The sequence below is a fragment of the Diabrotica virgifera genome, chromosome 2, assembly GCF_917563875.1.
Source record: "Diabrotica virgifera virgifera chromosome 2, PGI_DIABVI_V3a".
In the NCBI taxonomy this organism is placed as follows: Eukaryota; Metazoa; Arthropoda; class Insecta; order Coleoptera; family Chrysomelidae; genus Diabrotica; species Diabrotica virgifera.
In genome coordinates this window covers 249,559,053-249,582,884 of record NC_065444.1, presented here as the reverse complement: position 1 = coordinate 249,582,884, position 23,832 = coordinate 249,559,053, and the positions used below count along the sequence as shown (strand labels likewise).

Here is a 23,832-nt window from a genome sequence, read left to right as displayed (position 1 = left end):
TGGACTTTCAGTAATGATTCAGTAAAGTCGGCATGTGGCGCACGTACATTAGTTTGCAATTAGTCGTGAAAATTGAACAGTTTTTTTGGTTTTCGGCGATCGTGTCATAAAATATGAGTTATGAATTGTTCAAAGATACGTTATACTAGGCAATACATTAAGTGTTCGTTAGCTGGTGTTCCTACAGATTTTAAAGGTAACGAACTTCCTTCGAAAGCTCATGTTTTACAGTGTTATCTATGGACAAAGTATAATTTAAAATCTCCAAACTCAGGGAAGGAACCAACGGTTTTTGAGATATCTAACATAGTGTCTGACAAAATTTTAAGTTTGTGGCAGAAAGCTTCAATTCCTACCATAACAAGAAAAGGTGTTTTACAATTAATAAAAACTCATTACGACAAGTACTTAAAACTTTTGAGGTATCCAGAAGTTAAAAAAAATGATATGCGAACTTTTTGAACAATGTTCTTGCGACAAGGAAAAAAAGGTACCTTAAAATGAATGGGGGTTTTTACTAGATCAAAGAGGACCTAGAAAAATGATTATTGAAAATATCGATTAAACATAAACCTTAAGCTGACAAATAATGCAAGAAGAGTGGAAAAAGAAAGAACTACAAAGCAAAGAAAAGAACTACAACAATCCGTTCAAAATGAAAACTGCAATAACTTATCAAGAAAGCGAAAGCTAGAAACTGATCTAGAAATAGATCCTGAATCGCCTTCCACTTCGCATGCCAATATCAGTACTGAAATGCACTGTTCACAAAATTATTTTAAACTTCCTACCTTGGCCAAAGTCTGTGACCGCTATGGACTATCGGACAGATCTACAGCAGCTGTGGCAACGGCAGTGCTACACGACCTTGGAATTGTTACCAACGCTACCACGAAAAACATAATGGACAGAAACAAACTGAGAAGAGCAAGAGACCAATCAAGAAAAGATTTTATGCAAAACTCCTCCGAAACTTTGAAGGCCATATATTTTGACGGAAGGAAAGATAAAACCTTCGTTATCGAAAATATTGAAGGCAAGCCCCAGAGAAGAACCTAAGTCGAAGAGCATGTTTCAGTAGTTCAAGAGCCAGGCTCCATATTTTTAGGTCACACAGTATCCCTTTCTGGATCGGCTCTAAGTATTTGTCAAAGTATTGTGAACTTTTTAGAGAGTTATAGGTATAATCTAGAAGAACTAGAGGTAGTAGGATGTGACGGAACTGTGGTAAATACGGGAAGAAAAAATGGTGTAATTTCTCAACTAGAGTTAGGTCTCCCTTTACAAAGATTTGTCTGTCAGCTTCAAGCTTACGAATTGCCTTTAAGGAATCTTTTCCAAAAGCTTGACGGTCAAACTCAAGGTGCAAGAGCTTTTGCAGGAACTATACTAAATCAAATACTGCAGTACAAAAACATGCCGGTTGTAAACTACAACATTATTGACTGTGAGTTACCAGAAGTAGATTTAATTGACTTAAGTGCCGATCAGAAATATTTGTTTCAAATTTGTGTCACGATTTCTTAGTCCGTTTTTTAACGGTAAAATATTGCAAAACCTCTAAATTTTAAAGAACCGCTTGGATTGACATGAAATTTGGCATACACATAGCTAACAAGTCAAAGAAAAAAAGTGATATTGTGCCGATATGTGCTTTTGCCCTGGGGGTGGTTTTCACTCCCTCTTGGGGGTGAAAAAATATTCGTCCAAAGAAAGTCAGGAAATGGATAAACTGGCTAATTTTAAGTAACTTTTGTTCTATAGAGTTTTTTCATTAAGTTAATACTTTTCGAGTTATTTGTCAGTGAATATGTTAATTTATTCAACAAAATAACCACGCTGTTAGACGGTTGTTCGCAAATAACTCAAATAGTAAGTATTTTATTGAAAAAACATTCTGAGCAAAAATATAGCCTGTAAAAAATTTAAAAAAATGGTGTATACATCACGTCTCTACACCTAGTAGAAGCAGAGTTATAGATAATAAAAAATAGGTTCATATTCGTCAAATTCCAAATGGAATACTTTAACGTGAAATAACCAAAAATGAAGCACATTTCGTGGAAAACTCATTACAACTTATTTAAAGTGTTTAAAAAAAGCTTCATTTTTGTTTTATAAAAAAAATTTCTAGCATCAAAATTAAACAAGTTACGCTCAAAATAAAGTTAGTACCTTTTGGTTTTGGTAAAAAACTCGAGAAAATCGCCCCCTAATTAGTATCTTAAATGAACTTAATCGTTATGACTTCACAAGTTTCTTGACTCGTGTATATATTGTTTATATGATCTGTAAGTTTCATCGGTTCAAAGTCCTTATTATTGAAAGGGCTGTAGTTAAAAGGGGTTGAACGAGTCACTGATCACGAATGTATGCAAATTTAGAAACACCAAATCTTAATCAATTTTTGTCTAACAGAAAAACAAAAAAATACATGATATTCAGAAAAAGCAAATCTGACTTTTTTTGTTTTTCGAGATTTTTGGTATCTCTAACAATTTTTAAGTTATTTTGAAAAGAAGCATATTTTTCAAAATTTAAATTTTTAAAAATTTTACTTTGAAACCAAATTTTTTCAAAAATAAGCACTTTGAATCGATGAAACTTACAGATCATATAAACACAACATAAGTAAAATAATTTGTAGAGCGGTAACGATTAATTTCATTTAAGTTGCTAATTAGGAGTTGGTCTTTCCGATTTTTTTTTGCAAAAACAAAAGGGACCAACTTAATTTTGAGCGTAACTTGCTTAAATTTAATGCTAGAAATTTTTTGTAAAAACAGAAATAAAGCTTTTTTTACACGCTTTAAAAAAGTTATAATGGGTTTTCCCCAAAAAGTGCTTAATTTTTTGGATATTTCACGTCGAAATATTCTATTTGAAATTTGGTGAATATGAATCTATTTTTCATTGGCTATAACTCTGGTTCTACGAGATCCAGAGACCTAAGGCGTACACCATTTTTTTTACTTTTTTATAGGCTATATTTTTGCTAAAAAAGTTTTTTTCGACAAAATACTTACTTTTTGAGTTATTTGCGAAAAGCCGTCTAAAAATGTGGTTATTTTGTTGAAAAATGAACATATTCACTCGCAAATAACTCGAAAAGTGTTGACTTGGCGAAAAAGCTCTATAGAATAAAAGTTACTTAAAATTAGGCAGTTTACCCATTTCCGGACTTATTTTGGACATATATTTTTTCACCCCCAAGAGGGGGTGAAAGTCACCCCCAGGGCAAAAGCACACATCGGCACAATATCACTTTTTTTCTTTGACATGTATGCCATACCTATACGCATGCCAAATTTCATGCCAATCCAAGCGGTTCTTTAAAATTTAGAGCAAAAACCGTGAAGGAATGGACTATCTACAGGGGAATGTTCTGTCGATTTATTAAACCGAAGCCCTGGAAAAAGTTAAGTCATTCTCGATGGTTCGCGTTGGCGAATCGCATTCTTCGTCTCTATGTTAGTACTGAAAATCCAACATCAGAATTAAAGAAACTGACCAAATTTATTTTCACGGTTTATGCTCCTTTATGGTTTCAGATCAAATGCAATTCATCATGTGTGAATGGTGTAAAACATGTTTTACAAACAATAAAGCGTAGTCGATACCTAGAGCAAAATTTGAAAAGTGTTATAGACCCTGTATTTCAACCAAATGCTTGTTTTGTACATCCGGAAAATCTTCTGCAATGTATGTTGCATGACACTCACCCGCATATAAGAGAGCTTGTCGTCGCATTCTCAATGCAAAAACTAAGACCAATAATGATTCATCTAACATCCGACCTTTTATTATTCCACAAATTAATTGTGACAGATGAGTATATTAATCTTATTGATTGGCAAAACAATAAAGTAACTTTGCTTTAAGGTTTGAACGTAGAGGATTTGAAAAATATTATTTCCGCATCTCCTGAGAAAACCATTGACATCGCTACATTTTCCTGTCACACCCAATCTGCAGAGAGAATCGTGAAGCTCGTAACTAGAACATCTTCATAGGTTATTGGGTTACAAAAAAGAGACAGTTTTATTAAGGCAAAAATTGATTCGCGCAAAGTTATGGCAAAATTTTAATCCAAAAAAGACTACAAATAAATAATCAAAATTAAGGGGGAGGGTAGGGAGTGGGTAGAAGAATAAATATGACATATTTCAAAAATATTTCAATTGCATATATTTTTTATAATAATAACGTGTTCTTATTATTAACTTTTCAATTAAAATCATAAGTTCGTATTTTTTATTTCTTTTATTTTTTCAACCCCCGGTAGAGGGCAGAAGATGAATTTTTTTGAAAAATCACAGATAATGATTAGGTTTGTAATACCAATTGGCAACTTTTGCGCACTATTCCAAAACAGTTTTCGAAATTTTGATTTTTTGATCCACCCTAATGTATGTACATACATAACCTAATATACATTTTTTTCGAAAAAAAACTTTTAATTTTTGGAGTTGGTTGAAGTCTATTTTTTATTTTGTGTATATTATCAAAAACTATATTTCCGATTTTTTTCAAATTTTTCCGTAAGGGGCGCCACCTTCAGAAACACAAAAAAAACTGGTTTCTACGGTTTTGGGGGATTTTCTCTATTTTATAGACTTAAAATAGGTCAAATCAAGGTTTTTGGTAGGTTACAGACAGGGTTGGCAGGTTTAAATCAACATGCTTAAAACCAAGGTTTAAACCAATTTTTTTTAAGAAAAAACCAAACTGGTTTAAACCAATTGGCTTTTTTATGAAAAAATCCAAACTGGTGTTTTTATTTAAAGTTTTTAATACATCTGCCGCAACAAGTGAATATTAATTTTTTGTGTGTGTAAATAAAACTAAAAGTAGTATTAATCATTTTTTTCATTGTTTATTACTATTATGTTATAAAATAATATGATAATTAAAGTATTTAGACTTTTAATAGTAATTAAAGTATTTAATACTTTGTATCAAATAAACTTGGTTTAAACCAAATAAACCTGGTTTAAACCAAAAAACCTTGGTTTTTGCCAACCCTGGTTACAAATAATTTCAAGTAACTGAGTCCTTTAGGAATTTAAAAAATCAGGCGAAACCTTTACCCCTTCAAAAACCATGTTTTTTCAAGGCTTTGCGAGTTTTTGCAATTTTTGAAAAATCATGTTTTTTTGGGGGGTTGTAAGGTTGTTTCGCCCTGTTTTGGAAAAGCCTCAATTATGCATGTGAATTTTTTGAAAGTTTTAAATTGGTTGCAAGTCAACGAAAAAATAAATAAATAAACCGAAAAAATATTATTTTTTGCGAAGAGTTTTATTTTTTATCCAATTTTTTTGCTCTACTACATGTTCGTAAAATCGTTCTATTCTATCATTTAATTGGTCTGATTGTACCAAAAAACAAATCAAGCCTTTATTATATCTTAACAGGATGTGGCTAATTGTTGAATAACTTTCTAGGAAATACAGTCGCCGAAAGCTGGAAGTACCATCTGAGCATCGTGGAATCTGACTTTGCCGCAGTCCAAGAGAAACTTAAGAACGAAATCAACGAGCTCGAAGAAAAGTGCAACCTTCTCGTGAACGAAAACAATGAGCTAAGGAAAAATGCTGACGTCGATATTAAAAATGAGGTCGATCGTATTTCTGCTCTTCAACAACAGATCACTGACAGACAGCATTCGATTAATGACTTAAATAAACTTTTGTCCACCGAGCAAATGGAAAAAGCTGCATTGGCCCAGCAGGTAGGTGTAGTATAATCAGTTTAACGTAATAGCAAAACGTGTTAATATAGGTACACTTCTCCAAGAAATTAACGCACCACCTTAAAAATGGGTCATTTTTGATGTCTCGAATTTCCTAAATCTGTTGGCCGATATAAGTGATTTTTTTTAATATGTTATATTATAGCCTTATTCTTTAACAATATTGCTGTAATAATATTGGTGCTAGTCAGGTAAATTGTCTACCTAATTATGTCTTAAGTACCTAATTTTTTATTATCCAACATAAGCGAATAAATCAAAAAAATAATGTGTGTGTACTTTGTACGCACGTAAGAAGTTATACTTATAACAGAATTAAACACACACAAACACATTGAAAAATGCTACAAATGATTTCTGAACAATAATTGTTGGAAAAATTTTAAATAAATACGTATTTTCTTAAAAAAAATTATATAATAATATACTTACAATCATAAAAGTATAAAAAAATAAAAAAAATAAAAGTTTGTATTGGGGATTGAACCCACGTACATTGTGTTCAATTTCCAGCACCTTTAGATATCGGCTACCGGGACATATGCGTATTACTAGAAGATAGACCAACTGAACAACTTGACAGTTCCGAATTTAACCACATTAGTTTGATGTCTACGGAATTCAAATATTACAACACAACAAAACAGAGCAAGAAAAGAATATTAGATGAATATTTTTAGAAATTTTGTTGGTTATGTAGGTTTATTTTACATACATACTAGGTAGGTTTATTTTACATTTTCCAAATAGGTTATGTAATTTTTTATTGCGATACTGAAACATTTACAATTATTATTACGTACCTGTTGCTTTTAAAAACTATTTAAAAAGTCACTACAATTATAAACTTTGTTGTTTCTGTCCTCACAACAATAAAACTACTATATTATACATTTGTTTACCTCCATATTGAACAATTGTTATTGACAGATCATTTCAACACCCAATCAGAGCCCGTATAATGACTAATACCATACTGTCGGTGTGCGCATGCGCGCAAATTAATAATAAATGCGAGGTGGTGCGAACTTTGAGAAAAAAGCACAGTTTGATTGTTACCCCCCGGTATACAATGACAATTTACCTGTTTAGCAACAATATTATTACATCGGTATTGTTAAAGAATAAAGCTATAACATCAGTGGCGTAACAAACTCCGTCGGGGCCCCCCCGCAGAATTGGAAATGGGGCCCCCTTTAAAAAATTACGAAATGCGAGTAGTGTAGCAAAAACTTAGATAGTATAGCCCAGAAAATGTACGTGAAATATGGCGAGACCGTGTAATTTTCAGTGTCACCACCGAAGTGGCCAAGTCAATACTTTTCGAGTTATTTATAAGTGAAAATGTTTATTGTTGAAAAAAAAAACACGTTTTCAGGCGATTTTTCGCAAATAACTCAAAAAGTAAGTATGTACTTGATTTGATCGAAAAAATATTCTCATCGAAAATGTAGCTTATAAAAAAATGAAAAAATGAAGTCTATGGACCCAGTAAAAGCAAAATTGTAGCTCATGAAAAATTGTTCATATTCCTCAAATTCCAAATCGAATATTTAACATGAAATAACCAAAAAATTAAGCATTTTTCGGGGAAAGCTCATTACAACTTTTTTAGAGTGTTTAAAAAAACTTTATTTTTTATAAAAATTTCTAGCATCAAAACTAAGCAAGCTGTGCTCAGAACTAACACAGTTAAAACCTTTTTTGGTTGAAAAAAATTGTGAAAATTTCTCTATCACCCCAAATGAAACTACTCATTATTACCGCTACTCATCATTACCGCTGTACAAATTACTTAACTTTTTTTTTATATGACTAGTAAGTTTCACCGCCTCAAAGTGCTTATTTTTGAAAGAGCTTGAACGAGTCAGTAATCACTAGTGTATGCAAATTTTGAACATCCACATCTTAACCAATTTTTGTCTTGCACAAAAACAAAATAAAACACAAAATATTTACAAAAGCAAACTCTACATTTCTCTAATATTTGAGTTTTTTTGTATCACTAATACTTTATAAGTTATTTTGGAAAAAAGGCATTTTTCCAAAATAAAGAAATTTGTTTTTACTATAAAACCAAATTTTTTCAAAAATAAGAACTTCGAACCGGTCAAAGTTACAGATCATATAAACAATAGGTACATAATATAAAGTAAATGGTCAAAAAAGCGCCAACGATTAATTTTATTTGGGTTGCTAAATAGGGGGAAATTTCACAATTTTTTTTTTGCCAAAAAAGGGAGCCAACTTTATTCTGAGCGTAACTCGCCTAGTTTTGATGCTAAAAACTTTTATAAAAAATGAAAATAAAGCTCTTTTTTAAACATTTAAAAAAGCTTTAATGAGTTTTCCCCAAAAAGTGCTTCACTTTTTGGGTATTTCACGTTTAAATATTCGATTTGGAATTGGACGAACAAGAACAATTTTTCATGAGCTACAACTTTGGTTTTTTTGTGTCGATATACTTAATAAATAAACCATTTTTTTGTTTTTTTATAAGCTACATTTTTGCTAAAACCAGCTTGAAAACGTGTTTTATTTGTTGAAAAATTAACATTTTCACTCTCAAATAACTTGAAAAGTATTGACCTTTATAAACTCTATAGAACAAAAATTGATTAGAATTAGTCAATTTATCCATCTCAGGACTTATTTTATACCTATGTTTTTCACCCCCGAGAGTCATCCCTTTCGCCCTCTTAAGTAAAAGCAATCAACGACACAAGTCCAACTTTGAAGTTTAAGTTTAAGAGAATGGGTACGTATTTTCGGCTGCAGTGCTAATCAAATGGGGATTCATTTTTTTCGAATCCTGAGAAAACTAATAAGTATTTTTGAAAAATTTAAACGCAGAATGAAAGATTACGTTATTAGCGAGGGCCGAAAGTCCCTGAGAACTTCTATAATGTTTATTTTAATAAGTTACAGCGGTGAAAAACTAAGAGAAAATTTAGTGTTATTTTTAATTTCAAATATCTCATTCAAAATAAACTTCTTATTTAATCTAAGGGACTTTCTGCCCTCGGTAATAATTTAGTCTTTCATTCTGCGTTTAGATTTTTCAAAAATATTTATTGGTTTTTTCAGGATTCGAAAAAAATGAACACAATGTCCGTCGTAATATTTCCAAATCTATCTTTGTCATAGAACGCACTCAGTCGAATAGAATATTGTCAGCATATTGTCAGTCAGATACTGACAATCAGTGACAATTTTAAATATTTGACATGAATCGGGAATATTTTGAGTTGTTGATTAAATAATATTGATATATTATAGTGTATTTGATAAATAATTGATTTAAGACGTGAACTTTATAAAAAGTTATTTATTGTGTATTATTTATGGAAGATAGAAGCAGAGAATACATCAAGATATATTCTGTGATCCAAGTATTTTGTTGTTAAACATGTTCAAAATTGTAAGCGTTCCATAGTAACAATATATTATTAAAAAATCACTTTAACACTTTTCCTCTTTTCTTGATCGAGTATTAGTTTTTGTTGTAGGTACATATAAATTATTACAATCACTAAATACATAGTTAGTGAAAAAATTATCACATTTATTAACTGAATTAATAATTTGCAATTATACAAAAAAATAACAGTTATCCAAGAACATTCCAAAGCCATCTCTTTAAGTTAGTTATGACATTGTCAAGTAGAATGACATTCTAGTAATATTTACATATCCATTCCAGTGTGAATTTTACTACACGTAATTTGTCATGTAAAGACAGAAAAGGTAGGGATAGCCGTAAAATATTTATGAATTGCGTACCCATGGCCTTAAGTAGAACCTAAATCCAAATTGTCAAGCAAATCCGTCTTAGCGCTGATAATTACACTCCAAAAATCGGACAACAGGTTTAGGAATTTCGAGACAATAAAAATGATCGATTTTGAAGGTGGTGCGGTAATTTCTTGGAGAAGTGTATTTGATTTACATTTTCAATTTCTGTCATGTAGATGATATTCATACGATATTTTCCATAGGTTTTGGAACTGGAGAAAATACAACAACTATTGGCTGATAAAGAAGTCGAATTCATAAGACTAAACTCTAAGTCAGAAGCAATTCAACAGGAATTAGACGAGCAACACAAATTCTTCAAACAAGTGATAGCAATTCTCGAAGAAAATACCTCATTCCCGCTACCTTCTGTCGAAAAAGAGATCCTGGACGAAATACGTAGGCAGTTGAATCTCTCGAGTAACACCAGCCAAGAGATAAATTCACAATTCGAAAATCTGAATTCACAACTACATAGTTATTACAGCGTTCTTCAAGAAAGAGACGCAGAAATCTTGAAGTTAAAGGAGGATCTGGCTCAGTTGCAAAGTTACCAAACAGCTGCCCAAGAAAAAGAAACAGAAATATTGAGATTGAAGGAAGAAACTGCTCAGTTACAGACATACTACAACACTATTCAAGATAAAGACCTGGAAATTCTGAGGTTGCATAATCTTGTCAGAGATTTGCAAATACAAACGAATCAGATCACAGACAAAGATCAAGAGATTGTAAATCTCACTCAAAATGTTCAAAACTTGAATGATCAATTGAAGCAATTGGATCAGAAAGAAGCAGAAATTGTTCGACTGCAAGCAGTTATGAACGAATACAAGGAAACACTTACCAACAACGAAAGAGCACTTCAAAACTTACAACAACAATTAACTGATACCAATCTAGTAGTTGAAAACCAGAAACAACAACTACAAGACTTTAGCCAAATGTATAATGCCCTTCAGAGCACGTTTGACGAAAGAAATCAGCAAATATCGACGTTAAACCAACAATTACAAGTCACTCAGAACAACAAAGAAGCTGAGAAGCTTGAAAATGAGCTAACTCGCTACAAAGATGAGTGTTTGAAACTTCAACATTATCTAGATGAGTGTCAGCAACAACTTTTCAACATCACTCAAGATCTTGCTACCAAAACTCACGAATACCAAACTGTTAGCCAACAGTTGGCTTACTCCCAACAAAATGCTGACTTCCTTCAAGGACAAATAAATGATCTGAACGGAACGCTGCACCAAAAGGAGCAAGAGTATTTGGTGTCCTTGGAAAACTTGAACAAGAGTCGGTACAAAGAAATCGAAACGCATTACGAAGAACTTATGGCTGCCAAAGACTTGGATATACAAACTTTAAGGGCACAAGTTGCTGAATCTGTCTATAATGCAAGCGAGCAATCTACTCTCAAGGCTGAATTAGAAAATCAAGTAAAGAAATTAGAGGAGCAGATAGTAGAACTGACTACTATCACAGGAGAGCAGCAATCTAAAATAAAAGAATTGGAAGAAAAGCTTTCTGAGCAGACTTCTTTATCCGAAGAAGAAACTAAGCAATTGTCCGAAATGCGGGGTATCATAGAAGAGCAAGTTGTAAAGATAGAAGACCTTAAGAAGGAACTGTTCCAGAAGAGCAATGATTACGATAGTCTCATAGCTCAAATGGATATCAGCAGGAGCGCAATAACTCAACAACCAGTTGCTTCCACTTCGATTGAAGTACCGTCTCATTCGTCGTCGCAGAGGCCGCCCCTTCCAGAAGAAGAACCTGAGCTAGTTAATCGTGCCGAGCTGGATATAGCTCTTTATATGTTGCACCAAAGGGATGTGCGCTGCGAAGAGCTCACTGTGGAACTGACGCATCTGTTAGAAGAACGGGATACGTTACAACTGAGATTGTCTACTGCCATCCGAGAAAAGGAAGATATGAGGAGGAAGAATGTAGCTGGTGGAGGTATGTATACTTTATATACAGTTTGATGTAATAAGATTATTCAAAACAACCGACGAGTTGTTTTGTGAAATTATTTTAAATGGTATTATATGGCAGGTAATACCGTATTCGAAAGTTCTTGTATCACTGAACGAGCGAAGCCCAGTGAAATACTAATTTGTTCTTGTTTCTAGTAATATACATATTGAGTGTTACAAGAGTTTTCAAATTATGTGTTCTTCTTCTTCCTCTTCGTCTTTATAAGCAATTCTGCTTGTTCATTGGCGGATTGATACCTCCACGGAAGGTTGTCACTTTATCATTTGAGCGGTCTAGTCCAGGAACCGAAGCTTTTCACCTCGCAATTTTTACAGAATGGATAGATTTGCTTGAAAATTTGAGAATAAGTAGTGAATAGTCCAAGGATCAAAATCTATATGATGCCGAAAAGGGCTTTTACCATGGGGGTGGTTGCCACCCCATCTTGGGGGGTGAAATTTTTTTGTTATATTTTGACCGCAAAAGTTGATAAAAACGTTTATTCTAAGCAAAAAATGTTCTATACATTTTTTTGCTAAAATTAACAGGTTTCGATTTATTCGCTATCGAAAGTGTTAGTTTTATATCGAAAATCAATGTTTTTCGATATACATACTCATTTACGATTCACTCAATTTTTACCGTAGAAAATATTTTTTCAAACCAAATTCTTGGGAATTAAATAACCTGCAATTTCATATTTAAACATTTTTTCGTATCTCTGATGATAATAATCTTTCTATTCTGAAGAAAGGGCCATTTTTTTCCAAATTACAAAAATTCGTAATTCTCTTTTTAACTCCATTTTTTTAAAAACTAATTATTTTAACATAAAATCCTTTATAAAAGGTATATTTATTAAAATCCCTATACAGGGCTACATCAAAGACAGAACTAGTTTTCAATCGGTTGACCGATCATCATCAGTGCAATCTTAGAATCTACATGCAAGCCACCAAAGTAAAAATAACAGGGTAAAAACCCTTTACAATTGATCCGTCATCGGAACATATGACTAAGATGTGAATTATAACATGGATGATTAAGATATCCAATGTTTTTCGCCCGAGGTATCAATGAGCTCTATCTGACAAGTTCACATCATGACTGTATGGAAGCAAGTGATTTTGATAACAAAAGTGAGGTTATCAAAATCACTTGCTTCCATACAGTCATGATGTGAACTTGTCAGATAGAGCTCATTGATACCTCGGGCGAAAAACATTGGATATCTTAATCATCCATGTTATAATTCACATCTTAGTCATATGTTCCGATGACGGATCAATTGTAAAGGGTTTTTACCCTGTTATTTTTACTTTGGTGGCTTGCATGTAGATTCTAAGATTGCACTGATGATGATCGGTCAACCGATTGAAAACTAGTTCTGTCTTTGATGTAGCCCTGTATAGGGATTTTAATAAATATACCTTTTATAAAGGATTTTATGTTTTTGTAATGGTATACAGCCAACTACAGGAAATTTTTCCTCGTGGATTAATTAATTATTTTAAGCCAGTCAAACCTCTGTAACCTATGAACAATACATAAATAAAGAAGGCCAAATAAGGTCAATGACTAATTTTAAGTAAGGTGGTAATTAGGGGGTTGCTTCCGATCACTTTTTCGGTGAAAAAAATATGGACTGACATTCTTTTCATTATAAGTCACTTAATTTTTGAGCTAGAGATTTTTTTTTTAATTTCTGGAGATAGCTATTTTTAAAAACTTTAAATTAGTTTAAACAATTTATCCTCGAAAATGCATAGTTTTCCCGTCTTTTGACTTTGAAACTACAATATTTAGCATTTGACGAAGAAGAGCTAACATACAATAAAGTAAAGCTCGATTACTATTGGTCTTAAAGAAAATTAAAAAAAAAACGTTTTGTTTATTTTTTCAAAAGGTAAATTTTTGTTAAGTAAAGTTGTTTTGATAAAACGAAAACTTTTGGAGTTATTGGCAGAAAACTTATTAAAAACATTAATTTTTCGATATAAAACTAACTCTTTAGATAACGAATAAATCGAAAACTCTTAATTTTATCAAAAAAATGTATATAACGTTTGTTACTTAAAATGAATGTTTTTACCAACTTTTGTGGTCAAAATATAATAAAAAATTTCCACCTCCGGGATGGGGTGGCAACCACCCCCATGGTAAAAGCGCCTTTCGGCGTCATATAGATTTTGATCCTTGGACTATCCAGTACTTATTCTCAAATTTTCAAGCAAATCGATCTATTCTGTAAAAATTGCGAGGTTTTGTCCTATTTTAAGCTTCATTACTTGGACTAGTCGGTTGATACTTCTTCTACCGATTGGTCATTTATCTCTTGCTATTCTGACCACACGTGTATCCCTCATTCTGTTGCTTATGCGGTTATTCCATTCTTTTTTCTATTTAGTGTCCATTCGTTTATACATTGTATGTTACAGTTTCTTCCTCTTTCGATACCTTAGCGTATTTCCTAGAATTCTTCTCAATACTTTCTCATCTCTGCTGTTTCCAGTAGTCTTTGTGTTGGACCATATTATGTCATTATTGATCTGACACTGACTTTATAAATTCTTGACTCCATCTCGGTATTACTATGTCTCTTTCGCCATATTAAGGCATTTTGTTAGTCTATTTGCTTTTTGAATTGAGTCTCTCACTTCTTTGACCAGGTCTCCATCGTCGGACAGCGTAATTTAAAGTTATTTTATTTCCATTACTTGTTCAATACTGATGCCATCAATTTCTATTTTACATCTAATTGGTTCTTTGCTGATTACTATTGTTTTATTTTTCTTTGATGAGATTGCCATATTAAATTTTTTTGCTCTTATGTTAAATTTATGGAATTGTGGGGGAAAGGCAGCTTTTGTTTCTATTTGACCCAGATTTGGACCACCATCTCCAGATAGCTATTTCTGCGTCTCGGGCATCATCGGTGGAGCTATGCAGTCACAACTCTGAATCAAACACCAACAAGCCTGCCTTATTTTAAGGGAAATTACCGCGAATGCAATAATTCCACCTTTGAGACGCAAAACAGCGACATCTTTCGTAAAAACGAGGACGACGAAAAGTCTCAGATACAAAGTTTACTGTAATAAAGCAATTAAAATAATTGAAATAAAACAATAAACAATATTTTAAGGGCCGGTTGTTCGAACGCTAATCAACAATGATCACTATCAAATATTTAATTACTGTCACAACTGTCAATGTCAACTTTGGTTGTGTTGCTGAAAACATAATTATTGATTACAATTATCTTCTTCTTCTTCTTCTTCTTCTTCCTTCTTGTATGTAGGCTTTAAAGCCTGTTTCTTCTTCAATATTATCCTCCTAAATTGTTTAGGTTATCGCACCACCTTTTTCTTGGTCTGCCAATACTTCTTCGTTCATTTGGTGACTTATCTCGTGCTATTCGATTCGTGGTGATTACAATTCTCTGATGTTTGGGAAAAAGGGCTTAAGTCATAAAATCAAATTTTACAGGGGGAATACTTGAATGTTTCAAAAATTGTTATAAATCGCACATGTTACCTTTAACCAATTTAGTACAATAGTACCATTCAATGTACCATAATAAAATGATAATTATAGCAAGAAGACGATTTTCGTATTTATTTATTTTAAATGCACTTAAGACATATAGATCTTACTATTTACTAACTTAAGACCTACTGACCGCAACTTTTCTATATCTATATTTTTGTGTATCTACCATTGAAAGTGATAGTCGGAGAGATAGAAGCGGATTTTGTGCGTGATAAGTAATATGGAAAAACTATACGGGGATATGTTGAATTAGTTGTGTACATGACTTTCACCAACGGGCGGAAACAGAGTGTGGCACGAGGGTAGTTTAAGGGGTCAAAGTCGCGGTGTTTATTATTTTTTTTGTGATGCTCATGATTGAGATAGTGCACCAAAATTTGGGAATAAGTAGGTCATGACGTAACTAAGTAAAATCTCCAGGGGCGGAACGCTGCGTGGTCGACAAAGGGGTGAGGCTAGGTGTGAATATAAAAATTTTAAGGGGTTTTTCATGACGTTCGTGATCGAGCTAGTGCACCAAAATTTGGGAATAAGTAAACCATGACATAACTAAGTAAAATCTTCAGAGGCTAAACCAGAGTGGGGGATGAGGGTAGTTATAAGGGGTCAAACTCGCGGTTTTTATTATTTTTTTGTGACGCTCCTGATCGAGATAATGCACCAAAATTTGGTAATAAGTAGGTCATATCATGACGCAGCTAAGTAAAATCTCCAGGGGCGGAACGCTGCGTGGCTGACAACGGGGTGGGGGTAGGGGTGAATATAAAAATTATAAGGTTTTTTTTGCGACGTTCGTGATTGAGATAGTACGCCAAAATTTGGGAATAAGTAGACCATGACATAACTAAGTAAAATCTTCAGAGGTGGAAACCAGAGTGGTGGATGAGAGTTGTTATAAGGGGTCAAAGTCGCGGTTTTTATTATTTTTTTTGTGATGCTCATGATCGAGATAGTGCACCGAAATTTGGAAATAAGTAGGTTATGATGTAACTAAGTAAAATCTCCAGGGTCGGAAGGCTGCGTGGCCTACAAAGGGGTGGGGACAGGGGTGAATATAAAAATTATAAGGGATTTTTTGTGACGTTCTTGATCAAAATAGTGAACCAAAATTTGGGAGAAAGTAGATCATGACGTAACTAAGCGAAATCTCCAGGGGCGGAAACCAGAGTAAGGGACGAGGGTAGTTATAAGGGGTAAAATTCGCGGTTTTTATTATTTTTTTTTGTGACGCTCATGATTGAGATAGTGCACCAAAATTTGGTAATAAGTAGGTCATGACGCAACTAAGTAAAATCTCCAGGGGCGGAACGCTGCGTGGCCGACAAAGGGGTGGGGTAGGGATGAATATAAAAATTATAAGGGGTTCTTGTGACGTTCCTGATTGAGATATTGCGCCAAAATTTGGGAATAAGTAGACCATGACATAACTAAGTAAAATCTTCAGAGGCGGAAACCAGAGTGGGGGACGAGGGTAGTTATAAGGGGTCAAAATCGCGGTTTTTATTATTTTTTTTGTGATGCTCATGATCGAGATAGTGCACCATAATTTGGGAATAAGTAGGTCATGACGTAAGTAAGTAAAATCTCCAGGGGCGGAACGCTGCGTGGCCAACAAAGGGGTGGGGGCAGGGGTGAATATAAAAATTATAAGGAATTTTTTGTAAAGTTCGTGATCGAGATAGTGAACCAAAATTTGGGAGTAAGTAGATCATGGCGTAACTAAGCAAAATCTCCAGGGACGGAAACCAGAGTTGGCGATGAAGGTAGTTTTAAGGGGTCAAAGTCGCAGTTTGTATTATTTTTTTTTGTGACGCATCACAACATTTGTCCCCCACGCAGCGTTCTGCCACTGGAGATTTTACTTAGTTATGTCATGGTCTACTTATTTTGCCTTATTTTGCCTATACAATTAAATAAAAAAGTGCTGTGCTAGAAAATAGACAACTATTTAATAAGTAATAAAAATATAACTAATGTCAATATTATTATTTATTAGTAGCCAAAACTTATATTTTTCGGTGTATACACAATATTTTTATAAAAACATTTACCTATTGATCAAACAAAAGAAAATAAATTAAGATCAGCAAGGCTTACGTCAAGACATATGCCTTCTACATCATAGCAGTTATTCTCCAATATATGGTACAAGAGACGTAAATTGACTTAAGTCTTATTGCCATACCATTTTGAACAATCATGTTTGGGACCTTCATATCATCGTGAATAACTTTGAATTATAATGTGGTAGACTTAAACCGTTTGTACTAATAAAAAGAGCTGACTTTTTTGGTGCAGAAGGCATCAAAAATTTTTTTTGCTAAATTCTGACTTAAGCCCTTTTTCCCAAACATCAGAGAATTATGAAATTAGTTAATCAATTATGTTAATAATTGTTATGTTAATTGATTAACTAATCTCATAATTATAATCAATTATGTTTTCAGCAACCCAATCAAAGTTGACATTGACAGTTGTGACAGTAATTAAATATTTGATAATGATCATTTTTGATTAGCGTTCGAACAACCGGCCCTAAATCTAAGACTTTTCGTCAAAAGAAACTGCTTTCTGGTTACATCCTGAAAGGAGGTTCAGGATGCAACCAGAAAGCAGTTTCTTTTGACGAAAAGTCTTAGATTTAAAATATTGTTGATTGTTTTATTTCAATTATTTTAATTCCTTTATTACAGTAAATTGTACCTGAGACTTTTCGTCTTCCTCGTTTCTATGGAATTGTCTTTGCACACTATCTTCATCTTGGGCTATCAGTATTGCGTCGCCTGCGTAACAGAGTATTTTAACTTCTTTGTTTCCCATTCTGTATGGCTTTCCTTTGTTGATACTTTTGATGGTTTCATCCATGATTAAATTAAAGCATATAGGGCTCGATGAGTCCCGCTTATGGCTTACAATACCGAAGCAAAATCTGAATACCGGTATTTGATATTTGAAATATCGGGATACCGGTATTATTAATAAAAAATTTACTAGATATATTTTTACTTACCTCAGTTGTTATATTGACTTGCTATATTAACAAATAATATATGAAATCCTGAAACAAGCTGTTTAAAAATAAAACTTGATCCAAATTTTTGGGAGATAAACGATTTCTTTTTAGGTTTGTTAACTACCCAGACTTTGAAAATACTCTTTCGGAAGGTACTGATGTGGCAGGTATTGACAAATATCTTATTCGCTCCGAGCGTTAAAAAAGTGTCAAAGCAAAATCGACTGACTTGCTCATGGTGGCGGTTTTTTGAAAGTTTGTAAGGACGCTTCGTGTATATTTAAAAGGAACATTTAAAAAAAATGCCGTGTCGCGCTAGTGATATTATGTATTAATATAAACAGAAAATAAAAACTCACTTAATTTGATATAAATTCTTCACTTTCCAATATTGATTATCAGTTTGATTATGTATACATAACCTCACTATCGCAGTTTATGTCAATAAATCTTTATTAACGAAAAAGAAAATATTTTTGTTGCACTATAAATGACACTATAAATTAATAACTAATGAATTCTAATAATTATTATATTCGGTTATTATTACTACAAAATAAAATATTCAAGTTTAACAGAATAATCCCGTAAGACTCAATGTTAAAACGTCCTTACAAAATCTGACAGCGTGTCACGTGACTGTAAATAGAGGAGAGACGCACAGTGTGAATAGCCAAATGGAAAGTGGATTTGTATTTTTTCCAAAATTCCATCGGGTTATTTTTTCTTGCAAAATGTGGCATTGCAGATTTTTATACTTACAAAGAAATTGTTTGTTTATATTTAAAAAAAATTGTTTGTAATTAATTAATATTATTTTAAATTAAATTTAAATTGTGCATAAATTCAATTTTTATCAACTAATGTAATATCAAAATACCGGTATTTTTACATAAATACCGGTTTTTAATACCGGACAAAAATCGTCCGGGATTCCGGTTTTCGGGATCCCGGTATTGTAAGCCCTTGTCTTATTCCGCTGCCTATGTCTATAGGTACTGTAACTTGTCCATCTATTCTGATTTCCACTTTGTTGTTTTGGTAGATGTTTTCAGTAGTTTTTATATTTAGGGGAAATTCTTTATTATACAGAAAATGGATTACATCTTTGAGTATTCCTCTGTCAAATGCTTTCTTCAAGTCAATCATACAGAAATGCTTTTCTATTATACTCTAGTGATTTCTCAGTAATTTGCATTATGACACGATCTTATGTTATGTACACGATCTTTCAGTACGAACACCGTGTTGTTCATCTTCCAAACCTATCTTCTGATTCATTAGTTCTTGTAAAATTTTAGTTGTAAGTTTTAGGTTAGTATTTAACAAGATTATACCTCTGTAGTTCTCTGGCTGTTTTTATCTCCTTTTTTGAATAGTAGAATTAGTTTGCTCGTTCGCCATTCTTACGGTATTTTCTTGTATAATACTATACATGTCTAAACTACCTTATGCCAGGATTAGAAAAAGGCTTTGAGAAGAACCATAGTTAGGTTATGTCAAACCTAATGTTATGTAGGCAAATGGTAAACACTAACGTAATAACCAGCAACAAATGTCGAAATTGTAAGATACATTTTGTGTTATTTTAACGGAAATGATATTTTTTAGCTACTGCAGAACCGACTACTTCTACAAGTGATGAATCTGGATCTCCAAGAAGCAGAACATCAGAAATCTTCCTCGCAGCATCCGGTACTGAACTAGCTAGTGAACCAGCAGAACATTTAACTTCCAAACAAGATCTTGCTAGCAAGTAAGTCTATGTTAAAACATTGTTAACTATGTTATTATATGAGTTACTGTACAGTTACAACATAGATATATAATACTCTAGATTGGATAATCGTTATATATTGGATATCGTTATGTATATATATAATAATTGGACGTGGATAATCGTGGTTCGAATCCCATACCAACTTTACCTTTTTTATTTTTAATTTAATCAATATTACGTTTATTAGATATTTTTACATCTGAAAAAATGGACCTAAGTAAATCTAGCAGATAATAAATGTGTGTATAGTAAGTTAATAATACATACTATAAATTAGTATAGGTATTGTTAAATTATACTCGTAGTATACAGTGGAACCTCGATAACTCGGATTAATCGGGACCGCGGCCGATCCGGGTTATCGAAAATCCGAGATAGCCGGAGAATATGGTAAAAATTAATAAAATACGGTATACTTACAGATAAACTCCGTTAGAATTGAAATAACATGAAATATATTTATAAATATGCACAGTACCTACACATCAAAATTACTGAAAAAAAAAACACCAAACACAAACGGAAGCGAACAATACAAGACACACAATACAGTCACAACGATGTAAGGTTATTTAAGAACAGTGAAAACTAAAGACCATTGTTTATAAAAGAATTTTTTAAATAGTCTTTACTAAACAATGCTAAGACAGTTTGAAATAAAATGGAATAGGTACTACAGACAGGTGCCTGCTGTTTCTGCGGCGTGTGCTATGAGTCATTTTTACTATCGACTATCGTATAGTTCAAATTACACACATACACATCTCTCAAATATTATATTACATACATTTTTATTGTTGAAAGGTTTGTCTGATAATTAACTATTTTGATAGGAAATAAGCCACAATTAAATTGAAAAATAATTTTATTACCGTTTCGACGCCCATATCGGGTTGTTGTCAAAATACAAAATATTGAAAATCAAAATGTTTATCTGATGAAAATCGGTCCGGGTTATCGGGGGCCGACTTATCGGGGTTCCACTGTAATAATAATTACCAATCAATATTACCATTTTGTGGTTTTGATTTAGTATAATCCTCACATTAATAATTATTAAAAACTTTCTACTGTAAACAAAATACGTTAACAGTAGAATTGCACGTTTATTTCTTTGTAATAAAAATAATACAAAAAATATTTAAATAGGTACTTATTCATCCTTTGAGACATATTATACAATGTATAGGACAAGTCATTCTTTCTACTGACAAATAAAATTAAAACACAAAAATTATATAAACATTACAACACTTAAATATTTCTCACCGAAAAAAATAAATTCCACTTCACTATAATGTTCACTTATCCTTACAATATTAATTTGTGAACTGCATAGTAAAATAAAAGTCGTTCGTTATTAATATAAATTCGGCCTTATTCGAATGATGTAATAACGTTTGTTTTGCTTCTACCTTTTCAAAAAATTGTAACAATAGTTTCATAAATAAAAATAATGTCGAATTATAATTGAATCGGTCATTTCAAAAACAGCGTAAGTCCACAATTTTCAGAAACCAACTTTTTGAGAGGAATAGACTCTTTTAAGATAAACGTTGTGTGCAAAAACTACACCAGTCCAGTAAAAACATTAGGAACAAAACTACAATATACCTCTCAATTTTGATGTCATCCATTTCATCCATCTTTCGACTATATAGTTAGTTTTCTTTGCTCTTCTGTAAAATTAGGAATATGTGACTCGTGTTGTTTTTGAAATGACCGATTCAATTAATAAATCGATGGTACATTATGTTGATAGTAATTATTGGTAATTTGTACGAATATTTAACAATTACTTTATACTATTCTACCATTAACTTATTAAAAAAATAGCATTGACTTTTATATTTTTAAAAATCTATAGGTACCTACACAGTTTTTCTTATTTGTTATATATTTCTTTGCATATATTTACTTTAGAGATGTAATAATATCTAATAAACGCAATATTAATTAAATTAAAAATAAAAAAAGTAAAGATTGGTATGGGATTCGAACCACGATTATCCACGTCCAAAGACCAAAGACCAGTTCTCGTCGCCAGCCGCTCCAACTGTCAAAACATTTAAATAATACTCAATAGAGTAGGATAGTGACGTCGTCGATACTCCCCTTGAATTAGAAAGAGACTACCGACCAAATAGGCTCATTTATCTCTGTCGCAACCGTCACCCATTTTAAGATGGCAGGGCGCAATCTAGAGTATTATATATCTATGAGTTACAAAGTGACAATACCTTGCCAATAACCTTAATTTTTGCTTCTAGGTTGTCAGAACTGAAGCAGGTTGGCTATAGGAAAGATAAGACCTTTGTAGATGAACAAGAGCTTCGTCGGCTTCAACAGATGTCCATAATGCAACAGCACATTAAGGAAGCTTCCAAGTTACCACCAGAAGCAGCTGCCAAATTAGTTGATGCTAGCTATACACTTTGTAAGTTTTATTTTCCTAAATGATCGATTGAATCCAGTATACAGAGTAACACCTGTACATGTTATTTTCTATTTTTTTAACCGTTATTTATTTTGATTGTTGTTTTCAGCTCGTGATGTGCAAAGTCCTTCCAAGGTTCTCCTAAACTGGTTGTGGGGTAGAAGTACACCAAGAGTGAATGAAACATAACATTTGCACTGCATGAAACTGACTTTTTAATAAATATGTGCCTAAATATTTGTGTAAGGTACTAAGGGCTAACTTGTGAGATTAGATGTATCCGTACAAAAAAATGTAAAACCAAAATTTGTTCCTTATAAGATTATTTGTTGATATTTTTGATTGAAAATCAAAATTTTTGTTTCTTATTTATTTTAATTAATACCATGTCTGGCACAGTATTGTATAAGCTGCTAAAATGTTGGCCCTATACCTTTACTTAACTTAGCTAATGTAAAAATGTGTTTTTAAGAAAATGTACTAGATGGAGTTCATGTTGAATGATTGCCAAGGATGGAAAAAATAGATTTTTGTATAGTGTGATATATTCGGTTATAAACTAAGTACCAATTTGTACAGTTTTATCATTTCAGAATGGCATTTATTAATTGTTGTTCCCTGTGAATAAATTTTTTACCAAAAGTTGTTTTATTACTGAAAACCTTAATAAAATCAAGTAAAATTTAATAAAAAATTTTTGTCTTGGTAAAAGGTATATTAGTTTAAAAAGCCCCTATAGGGCTACAAACATAGAAACAAAACGTTTTCGCTCTGTAACAAGAGCATCATCAGTGTTACCTAAAATAAGTAAGGTCAGGTGGGGTAAGTGTGTAGCAAAATATTAAAAGTAGTTACCTCCCGGATTTTGAGACCAAGTAAGATTTGAAGCTAATATTTTAATATGTATTACCGACAACTGTTTCATTTTATAACTTTCCACGGCAATGTCGTCACCATATTTTAATTTTTTTTTAAACTATGTCCGTAGTACACACTTTCCCCTTCAAATGGGGGAAGTGTGTCTACGATTTATTTTTTAGACATGAATCAATAGAAATGGAATCTGTGTGTAAAAGTAGAATGTTCATTCTATCGTTGGCTATTTAAATATTTTAAATAATCGTGAAACTGTCAAAGTTACAAACTTTTAATTTAGTAAAGTTCAATACAAATGGCCTATGCTAGGTAAAAAAAAAACAACTTATTGAATATTATAATTAGTAAAAGTGACGCTGAATCGGTGTAATCCTCTTTTGGTCACCACTGGCTCTGGAAGAACCTGTACAATGTCATCAATTCCTACAAAACTTTCTTCCTCTGGGTCTGCCCAAATAAAGGAATTGGAAGCAGACATATCTAACGATCTCACCTTTCTTGTAAACTTTATTTTCACTTCATCATCTGCTTTATTTACTGAGAAAATTTGGCGATATAATGTTTAAGTGTTTTTTTAGATGGAAAGACCACCAATACCCAATCATTACAATCCACATTTTTTGGTGTTTTGTTTATTTGATGCA

At 32.5% G+C, this 23,832-nt stretch overlaps 1 protein-coding gene across 2 annotated transcripts in view; it reads left to right on the top strand.

The window, feature by feature from the left end:
• Positions 1-22,954, top strand: part of LOC114326517 (protein lava lamp) — a 64,024-nt gene extending 41,070 nt beyond the window's left edge. For both annotated transcript variants that reach the window (XM_050644438.1, XM_050644439.1), the window contains exons 9-13: positions 5,445-5,731; positions 9,751-11,512; positions 19,707-19,851; positions 22,146-22,312; positions 22,422-22,954. In XM_050644438.1, coding sequence (XP_050500395.1) covers positions 5,445-5,731; positions 9,751-11,512; positions 19,707-19,851; positions 22,146-22,312; positions 22,422-22,501 — 2,441 coding nt within the window. In that variant the 3' untranslated portion in view covers positions 22,502-22,954. The remainder of the gene's footprint in view (positions 1-5,444; positions 5,732-9,750; positions 11,513-19,706; positions 19,852-22,145; positions 22,313-22,421) is intronic.
• The last annotated feature ends 878 nt before the right edge of the window (positions 22,955-23,832 follow it).